This window comes from Bison bison, unplaced genomic scaffold (assembly GCF_000754665.1).
Source record: "Bison bison bison isolate TAMUID 2011002044 unplaced genomic scaffold, Bison_UMD1.0 scf7180017864533, whole genome shotgun sequence".
NCBI classification, from domain to species: domain Eukaryota; kingdom Metazoa; phylum Chordata; class Mammalia; order Artiodactyla; family Bovidae; genus Bison; species Bison bison.
In genome coordinates this window covers 9432646-9443189 of record NW_011495082.1, presented here as the reverse complement: position 1 = coordinate 9443189, position 10544 = coordinate 9432646, and the positions used below count along the sequence as shown (strand labels likewise).

At 42.1% G+C, this 10544-nt stretch overlaps 1 protein-coding gene across 1 annotated transcript in view; it reads right to left on the bottom strand.

Annotated features, from left to right (window-relative positions):
• Positions 1 to 225: 225 nt before the first annotated feature.
• The window catches only part of FAM81B (family with sequence similarity 81, member B), a 58412-nt gene continuing 48093 nt past the window's right edge, over positions 226 to 10544 (bottom strand). Inside the window, exons 7-9 of the mRNA XM_010831941.1 lie at positions 3927 to 4062; positions 1976 to 2171; positions 226 to 514 (exon numbers count right to left, since the gene is read on the bottom strand). Of these exons, the coding sequence (XP_010830243.1) occupies positions 381 to 514; positions 1976 to 2171; positions 3927 to 4062 (466 nt within the window). The 3' untranslated portion in view covers positions 226 to 380. The remainder of the gene's footprint in view (positions 515 to 1975; positions 2172 to 3926; positions 4063 to 10544) is intronic.

Here is a 10544-nt window from a genome sequence, read left to right as displayed (position 1 = left end):
ATGGATTATATGCATGTAAATAATGGACTGGAACTGCATAGTTGCTATTCTTTTTAGACAAGTAAGTTGTCTCCAATTTTCCACAGTTTCCACCATTCTTTAATATATTACACCAGACCTATTTCACCATATAGGAATAACATGCAGATTTGTGGACAAATAAAAATATAAAGGTATGTATGGAAAGAAATTCCCTTTTTCACTAATAAATTAATCAAGACATCATAAAATTCCCTGCTTTATTGGGTTTTCTGGTACATTCATCACCTTAGAAAGGTGTTAAGAGATAGAAGCAATAAACATCTCAAAGAGATTTTTTTCCCCAACTTCTCCCAGGAAACCACTCCACGGGCTGGTGAAAAAGAAGATGACCGGAAAGTTTATGATTCCTGGAGTTCCGCTATCTTACGCTGCAATTTCTTTAGGTCTTTCTGTACTTTATAGTTTTCTAAATCCATCTTTGTTTTCTGTATTCGTTGGAGGGAGTTGAGAGAGTCATGAATTGATTTAAATCCTGGAAGAGGATATGAAAATAAGTATATTGAAGCTAAACAAGCATTAGATCTTTAAAAAAATTTTTAACAAAAGTTACTAGTCAGCAGTCCTGCCACAATCGATCATTGTTTAATTCAAAGCATATTAAATTCCATTAAGACCAGTCTAAAAATGTATAATAATCTTTTTCTTATAATGTCATCAGAATGCATTCGCAACTGTGTTTCAACTAGTATCTGGCTTCATTGCGAAATTTCAATTCTAGTCCTTCCCCTCCATCCCCATAGACTGCATAATGAAATAATTCTGTATTTCAAGAGAGAAATTGAAAATATTTTCTTTCTGTTCACTTGGACAAGAAATTTGGATGATCTCTTTTTTTATTCTTGTTACAAAATTGAAGGTAAAGGCCACAGATGAGATTTTAAGCCTCTGAAAGCAGCCTGTTTGAAGGACTTAAGGAATGGTCCCTTGCCAGTGCTCACGCCTGCCCCCAGCACTTTGTGTCTCCGTTATACCACAGTCCAGCCACTCAGGGCCACAGCCTACCAGACCTCAAGCTTCTTAGGGTACAGCCCATTGCTTATTCACTGGAGGCTTTCGCATAGTCATTTCTCAACACATTTTTGTTAAAGGCATAAAAGCAAACCATTAATTGGGAGTCCCCATTTGTTAAGCTCTCGCTTAGTAGAACACAGAAACATATAGATTACAAGTTACTCTTCAGTTCATACTGGGATTGTACTAACAGAATGAGTAAATTCCATCTTTAATGGGTAAATAGCAAGCACAGCCCTAAAAGTTGGGTCAGTTAAATTGGGGTTGTCTCTCATACCAGAACCTTCTGATTCCTGGTATCTCAAAATTGTGGCTCCAGGCGGATGACTGCTCTGCTACACCTATCCCCCCATCCTTCCTTTTGACAAATTAGATGAGCCTTTCAAATTAATCCTCTTTGATGTTAGCTCGGCTTGACACTGCTGCCATTAGCCTCCTTAAGAAGAAAAGCAGTCATTATACTGGACTCTGCTCACTCATTTCTCTCTCTCTTGACTTCTAAAGGTCAGGTCTCCAGTTTGACAACCGTCCAGGCTCATTAGCTGCAGTTCAATGAGGGACATCTGACCTAGACTCTTAATTTCATGATATAACCACAAGTCAGGTCTTGATGATCTCTGAGGATTTTCCAGGTCTGACAATTTTATGATTCTATGATCTTAGAGACTAAACAATAAATCTCACAGCAATGGCAACTTGTGACCCTGCAACCTGTGAATGAGAAACTAAATTTGCATATTTACCTTCCCTCTGGTGATATGCTGACATTCTATGGGTTATTTAGGAAAGTCGGATGAAATACAAAGGATGTCACTTGACTAATGACAAGATTGCTCCCTGGCCATTAGCTCAAAGTAGAAAACCCTGAAAGACTGGATAAGAAAGGACTGATGTTCCTGACTCAGTTAAAGTACCTGCTCACCTGATTGGTATTCATCCTGCATTTTCTCTAATTCATCCCAGATCTGCTTTTCCAGTTGGCTCATCTTCTTGGACAGTTTATTTTCTGTATGCTTTATTTTGTTTAGATCTGCTTCATACTTCTCTGTGTTAATGAAATTCTCTAACTTGCTTGAAAGCTTCAGTAATTTTTCTTCCATGTTTTTTTCAGACATATCCTACAAAAGAGGTCATGTGATAAAACTTCTGAAAACCTTTGTGGATTTGAATTTCATCTTAGAAAATGCGTTTTAACAAGTTTGCTTTCCTGTGATAAACATGAGTTTCTAAACCAGGTTCCCTTGGTTCTAAAGCTATTCACAGTGAAGTGAAGTCGCTCAGTCGTGTCCGACTCTTTGCAACCCCATGGCCTGTAGCCCACCAGGTTCCTCCGTCCATGGGATTTTCCAGGCAATAGTCCTGAAGTGGATTGCCATTCCCTTCTCCAGGGGATCCTCCCAACCCAGGGCTCAAACCCGGGTCTCCCACATTGTAGACAGACGCTTTACCGTCTGAGCCACCAGGGAAGCTATTCACAAGTGTAAGTTAATTCCTTTATTTGACCTTGTTCATTTGTAGTTTCTGAAATTCTACATGCTATGGGAGAAGAGAAAGGGCTGTGGTCCTTATGAAATGCCTGGACGATTTGGAATTTTAGCATTTAAAGAAGTGTTGCCAAGAAAGGCATTTTACATCCTGCTTGACTTGAGCTCCTGAGACATTCTCCGAAGTATTAGAGGTTCTTATTCCCTGAGCTTCCTATCTCTATGTGGACAGGCTTCAGGCAGGATAGTGATTCTCCATCTCTGCTTTCTATTAGAATCACCTGGCCCATTATCCACGCCCGGCCCAACCCCACCCTACCCCTACACACAATTCTAATTTAATGGGGCTGTGTTGAACCCAGGAGTTGATGGCATTTATAAGCTCCCCAGGTGATTCTAACATGCAGCAGGGTTGGGCTGCAGAGGCAGCCTGAGCTTCTTTGCTCCTCCTCACTCCCCTGCAGGGAAGGGAGAAACGCGGGTGGGTTCCAGCCTCTCTTCCTTGTGATAGGCGCCTTTTGCCCGCAGATGACCGCGTTGTCACTTAGCACCACGTTGTCACTTAGCGCCGCCTAGAACTGGTGGAGGAGTCTTGCCTAAATCCGGAGCCGAACCAGCGGGCCTGGTTGGCTGCAGGTCGGACCACACATCCTTCAACAGCCGTATCAGTGATAAAGCTGTAACGTTGACCTCCCTCTCTGGGACTCCTGCCTCCATCCATGCCAACAAGCTCAGGTTGAGTAATGGGAGCGTCCTTTCCCGGGCTGCCGAAAGCCGGTCTCCTGAAGTTCCAGAATCATCTTATTTGAGTCACCTGCAAGGTTGGCCGAGCTGCTCTCCCGTCAGGGCTCAGCAGCGTGGCTGGCATCGCTGGTTGGAGAAGCGAGCCGGCGATAGATTTCCATACAGGTGCCTGTCGCCTCACCCCGAAGCCTGGGGGTGTCTCTACAAGGTCTGCCCTGGAGAAGGAGTTTTGAAAACCTCCTCTGATCTACCAGTGGATCTCCAGAGAGGTAAAAACGACTTGTTTAGGGCAGTTTTCAGGTTTTATCGTATCTGAGCATCACCCAAGGAACGTATCCCGGAGCAGATGCCCAAGGGAGGCTCTGGAGGGTCTGTCTGATGCTTCAGCTCTGGGTTGGGACCAGGAGTCTGTAGTTTAAAAAGCTCTCTTTGTGTTATTCTGGTACAGGGAGAGATACCAGGAGGCGTGGGAGTGCACAGAATTGAGGAGTAGCAGACAGGACCAGAAGGCAGGCCTCTGGATTCCTATTCCAGCGCTAAAAAGTCAGTTACTGAGGCACTGAAGGTTACTGTGAGATTTCCAGCGTGGCTCTCGAGACCCAGACTCACTGCTCACATCTAGACAGGGGATAACAGAGCCCTTACCAGCTTCTCCTGCAGGAGGGCCAGACACTGGTTTGCACGGCTGAGCTGCTCCTGTTCGTATTTGATGAGCTGGTTTTCTGTCCGTTTTTGATGGTTCTCCATTTCCTCATATAGATTCAATGAAAGGGAATTAAATCTAGGGGGGAAAGTAGTTTGTTCTATTTTAATAAGTAAATTTATGCATAAAACAGACATTTATTGAAAACTCTGCCTTTTTTTTTTTGATGATGAGGGTCCATGTGCCCAGCGAACACTTAGGGGTGATGGGGGTGGGTAAGGGAGCACACACTGGGTCCCTGCCAACAGCACCCATTTGCACAGCCTGAAACACACACACACACACACACACGCACGCACGCACGCACGCACGCACGCACGCACGCACGCCTGTGCCATCTGTGTATGCCATCTCCTGTCAGTGCCCAGGCCGTAGTGTGTGTGTGTGCAGAAGAATTACTTCACCAAGTCACTTGGCATGGTATTAGTCTATGGTAGAGGTTAGCAAACCACCTTTTCTCTAAAAGTTACATAGGAAATATTTCAGGCTTTTCAGGCCCTGTAGTCTCCCTTGCAACCATTTGCCCGCCCAGTGGGAAAGCAGCCCCACATGATACAAATTATAGGCTTTTATTTTTTAGAATAAATGATGAGGAAATGAGGTGGCTATCATCTAATGACACTTTATGTACACTGAAATTTAACTTTCATGTGATGTCATGAAGTATACCTTTTCCTTTAAAAAATGATTAGAAAGTGTAAAAGCCATTCTTAGCTATGAGCAGACTGGCGAAGGGCAGTGGTTGGCCAAATATTTTCTCTGCTAGGGTAACTGTGAAGCTGAGGAGGTGCTGGGCGAGAGAGGACAGTCAGAGGGAGAAATGGGGAAGGGAGAAAGGAGAGAGACTGAAAGGACTTTGGGAAGCAGAGTGTCCAAGGGAGATGCTCCTCGGTGATCATCTCTGCTTCCAGCAAACCTTCAGTGAAGTCCCCACGTGTCACCAATGGATCTCTGAGTGGATTCTTTATTCTTTGCGGGGGTAGGGGGTGGGTTTAGAGAGATACTGAGTTACTCAAGTGGGGCAAAATGAGAAAAATCAAGAAGTGTGCAGGAAGGAACTGCTCACATCAAGTAAATGCACAATAGGACTGTTAAATAACAGAATGAAGGATTTAAACAGAAGCAGATGTCATTGTTGCTGTTGTTCAGTCCCTAAGCCATGTCCGACTCTTTGCAGCCCCATGGACTGCAGCACACCAGGATTCATTGTCCTTTACTATCTCCCAAAATTTGCTAAAATTAAAAGGACTTGAATCATGTAGCTTCAGTTTGAAAATTCACTGCAGAGTAGCTGAGAGTGTGAGAGGGGAGCCCTCATCTGAAATGATTGATAAGAGGGGTGGTGCGGCCTGGGGAGTGGTTCCTGAAGATGTTTTCTGCTTGTGATTTGCTCATGATAAGATGTCATGTTCGAATTCTGTTTAGGCTAAATATTAGATCGCAGGAAAAGGGCATGTCATTTGTTATTGAAAATATTCAGATTACCTTAAACTGTGGGGTTGGAGAAGGCAACGGCACCCCACTCCAGTACTCTTGCCTGGAAAATTCCACGGACAGAGGAGCCTGGTGGGCTGCCGTCTATGGGGTCGCACAGAGTTGGACACGACTGACGTGACTTAGCAGCAGCAGTAGCAAACTGTGGGGTTGCTTGAAATAATAGTTACTCTAATGGTTTCAGGAAAAGTTACATGCAGCTAATTTGGTGTGTGACATTTATCACTGGAAATTGCCTAAAGCACGCTAGACATGTACCAAATTGCATGCTGCTTTAGCTCTCCTGAAAAAGTGTTTGGACTGTCAGTTGGAAAAGATGATAGTGAGGTCATTTCCATTTTTATGTAGACTTGGGGTCAGTTAGCAATGTCTGGAGACGTTTTGGGTTGTCACGAATGGGAGGTGCTACTGAGCCATGGTGGGTAAACATCCTACCGTGAACAGGGCAGCCTCATAACAAAGAATTATCCTGCCAAAATGCTAACAGTGCCAAGGTTGGGAAACAGATTTGGATGATGAAATCCAGAAATGGAAAAGGGAGTTACTTTTTCAGTACTTGTATTTGTTGTAGTGTAATAGCTAAATTCTGATCTCCATCTTTCTGAATTAATACTTTTTGATACAGAGAGGAATATTTTTCACAAAGAAAGTGTCAGCATAGAAACTTATCCTTGATGTGGGTAAGTTTCTCAATAATGAAGAAGATGAAGTGGATTATTCGTCCTGTTCTTAGTTTAAGCTTGCTTTTTAAACACTTGTGCTGCTGGCTAATGACAGATGTTGGATCTCGGATAAATTAGCCCCCCAATGGATAGGTGGACAATCTCTGTTTAGCCAACTGCTGCCTCTGTCTAGAACACTCTTCCTGAGAATGTACAATGGCTCCTGCCCTAATTTCATTTATATTTATATTCAAGAACAACCTTATCACAGAAAATTTTCTTGACATTCCCTATTCCTTTACCCTTCTTTATTTTTCTTCAAAATGCTCATTATCACATGATATATAATATGTAGGTCTTCTCCACTAGAAAGTGAAAGCAAGGATTTTGCTTTGTTCATGGCTGTAAACCATGCCTGGAATATAGAAATGCTCAGTTAAGCAGAGGCTGAATAAATGATTTATTCTTTCTCATTGAATACGTTTTATTAGGGCTGTTAACAAATAGCAAATCATAGACATGTCAAGCTATTTAGAGACCTAATCTTTGATTTTCATCTTCCCTTCTCTCTCATTAAAGGATTAATTGTGATGGTTAAGTGGGAGAGTAAATCCCCAGATAACTAAGATAGCTTTACCATCAAGAATCCGCCCTTCAGTTCTCACCTTCAGTGTGTAAATAGAACATTTACTCTCATCAGTAATAAAATATTAAAATCCCTCTGAAAATCAAGGAACCATTAAATGTACCCAGGTAATATCTCTGGAAGGACATGGCAGTAATTGAAATTCTGAAATTAAAATAAACCATAAAGAATGAATTACTTTTTATGATCTTCTTATCACAAGGTTTTGCCTGTAACTGGAAACTCACTTTCCTGGTAACAGTCAGAGGTCAGATCCTGTCTATTGTTAGCTTATTAAAATAGAAAGGCATTATTTAAAAGCATTCTCCTTGAAAGGTAAAAAGGATAAAAATAGTGGTTTATATAAATGTTTTCCTTTCTTTTGACTTTTCTGTAACATAATGGACATGATTTTCCATATAAGAATTATTGTTCTGTTAATTATAGAACATACAGGTATAATCTCAATAGGATGAATTTATCTTAGATGACACATTTTAGTTCTCAAATTCTCTACATCACCGGTTATGGGAGTATTTTGATCAGATGTAGTTACATCCGTGAGTAGGTAGATAGACAGATGGAGTGATAGGTAACTTTTTCTTTCCTTTTCCTTAAATCATAAATCAGACTTTTAAATTATGGCCAGAGACCTCATTAGCACAAACATGAGATAAAGGCTGATTTTGAACATTTTTTCACACTGATAGAATCAGGTTAAAATGCACACCAAAGGCAATTATAGGGGAGAAAGTCACAGAAAAGGAAAAGAAAATTTAATGGGGTTCTGTAGACACCACAAGAGCCCAGTGTAGAGAGGGGTGGGTGTGTGTGCGTGCATGCGCACAGTCGTGCTCCCTCACATCTGAGTCTTGGTGACCCCATGAAGTGTAGCCTGCTAGGCTCCTCTGTCCATGGGATTATCCTGACAACAATACTGGAGTAGGCTGCCATTTCCTCCTCCAAGGGATTTCCCAACCCAGGGATCGAAACTTCATCTCCTGTGTCTCCAGTGTTGGCAGGCGGATTCTTAACCACTGAACCACCCGGGAAACCCATGGCTGTGGTGAGAGTGAATGGTGAGGGCAGAGAGTGGGGCTTGGAACAAGTATCCCAGTGACCTCCCTGCAGATGACGTACCTACCTGAGGACATAGCCCCATCCTGGGCTAGTTTTACCAGTGAGACTCATGTCTCAAACCCAGTGGTCTTGCATCCAACAATCTGTTGAATGAACTTTTTTAGAAGACATAAATATTTTGAATTCTTGAAAGCTTTATTACCAGGCTTTTGAGAATTCAGATGGTGGCTTTAACTAACTGCACAAGAATATAGGAAGATTTAGTGCCATTTTGTGGGTTATAAACACAGAAGATGTTTTCATTTTTTGTATCTGAATAAGTCCTTTAGATTAGGTACTATTGTTTCTTTAGAGATTGAGTCTAAGTTTCATGTCACAAACAAGAAGTTAATTTCAAGAAACATTTTTCTGAACTAAATTTATACCAATAGTGAGTGAGTGAAAGTCGCTTAGTTATGTCCAACTCTTTGTGACCCCATGGACTATATAGTCCATGGAATTCTCCAGGCCAGAACACTAGAGGCGTAGCCTTCCCCTTCTCCAGGGGATCTTCCCAACCCAGGGACTGAACCCAGGTCTTCTGCATAGCAGGCGGATTCTTTACCAGCTGAGCCACAGGGGAAGCCCTTTATAGAAATAACCTCAAATTAATTTCTTCTCAGTGTTCTATGGTTTTTAATGAGTGACAATAGTTAAAAAGAAATTTCAACTTCACTCTGATAGAAAGACTTTTGTTTATTGTTTGTTACAAATTATACTTGAGTTTAAATTCCAGTATCTTCATAGCCTCAGACCATCAGTTTTGAGCACCTGATCATTCCCTTTCCTAAATTTCAGTAGCACAGTTCAGTTCAATTCAGTTGCTCAGTCACATATGACTCTCTGAGACCCCATGGACTGCAACATGTCAGGCCTCCCTGTCCATCACCAGCTCCTGGAGCTTGCTCAAACTCACGTCCATTGAGTCAGTGATGCCATCCAATCATCTCATCCTCTGTCATCCCCTTCTCCTCCTGCCTTCAATCTTTGCCAGCATCAGGGTCTTTTCTAATTAGTTGGTTCTTTGAATCAGGTGACCAAAGTATTGGAGTTTCAGCTTCAACATCAGTCCTTCCAATGAATATTTAGGACTGATTTCCCTTAAGATTGAATGGTTGGATCTCCTTGCAGTCCAAGGGACTCCCAAGAGTCTTCTCCAACACCACAGTTCAAAAGCATCAATTCTTCTGTGCTCAGCTTTCTTTATAGTCTAACTCTCACATCTATACGTGACTACTAGGAAAACCATAGCTTTGACTAGACGGTCCTTTGTTGGCAGAGTAATGTCTCTGCTTTTTAATATGCTGTCTAGGTTGGTCATAGCACAGTTAGTTTACTATAATATGTGAAATTATGAGATGGAAGCATCACAGACTGACACAAATAGCCTGAGATTTGGAGTCAGACACTTTCTTACTGTGTGACTTTGGGCAAAGTATTTAATTTCCATGATTATGACTTACCTTGTGTTTGAAATGAAGATAAGACTCAGCTGGCAGAGCTGAGTGCACATGAGCTGCATGAGCATTTAGCGATTGGTGGAGGGTGGTGGTGGTGGTGGTTTAGTCACTAAGTTGTGTCCAACTCTCTATGACCCCATAAACTATAGCCCACCAGGCTGCTCTGTCCATGGGATTTTCCAGGCAAGAATACTGGAGTGGGTTGCCATTTCCTTCTCCAGGGGATCTTCCCAACTTGGGGATTGAAGCGACTTCTCCTTCCTGCCAGGCAGATTCTTCACCATGTGAACCACCTGGGAAGCCCTTAGTGATTGGTAGGCGTTTATAAATGACAATGACTATTTATCATTTCCCTACTGATATATTTCATTTAATATCTCAACTTTCACTTTACCTGTTAATGAGCTTTTCACTTATTTATGTGTTTTCTCCCCTACTGTCTATGGTCATGATTATATCTTTGGATTTTCCAAAACACAACTTAAGTATTATAGATACTCAACACATTCCTTTGTTCATTGGTTTCTATTTGTATCTAAATGTGCTGGGTGCTGAGGATACGAAGACGAATGAGACAGGTCCTTGATCTGATTTGTTTTCTACCGTGGCAGCACCTTCAAAGCTGTGTAGTAAGACTTGACTCTAGGCATTTGCTTCCTTGGCCAAATGCTTTTTCTTATAATTCACTATCAGCTGAGCAGCAGCAGCAGCAGCAAGACTATCGAGGAGTGCTGCCTCTGCTAACGCCCTGCTGAAAGGCAGCCATAGTTCACGATGCCTGAGACTTGCTCTATAAGCACTTGGTTGTTGGCTGAGGACATTACTTAGCTGACCATCCGACTAGGGCCCTTCTGGAAAGAGGAGGCTCAGTGCAGAGGTCCAGATGACACAGCCTGTGCGTCTCCTTTGTCAGATCAAATGATCACTTCTGTGCCAAAGCACGGAACTCACTAGAAAACTCCCAGACAATATTCTGGCTTTTAAGTTCAATATATTAATAAAACATGTTCCGTCTACCATCAAATTTGAATTTGTTAAAATTTCTAAATGGGAAAAATTGCCAATTAAACTTCCCCTTTAATGTTATTAAAAGCTTTTAGTCTCTTTGTTCAGAAACAGTTTTCTTTTTTCTTAAAGCAAGTACTATACTCCACCCACTTTGCTTTGAGAAGTGCTGTGATTGGGGGGGGGGGGGGGGTT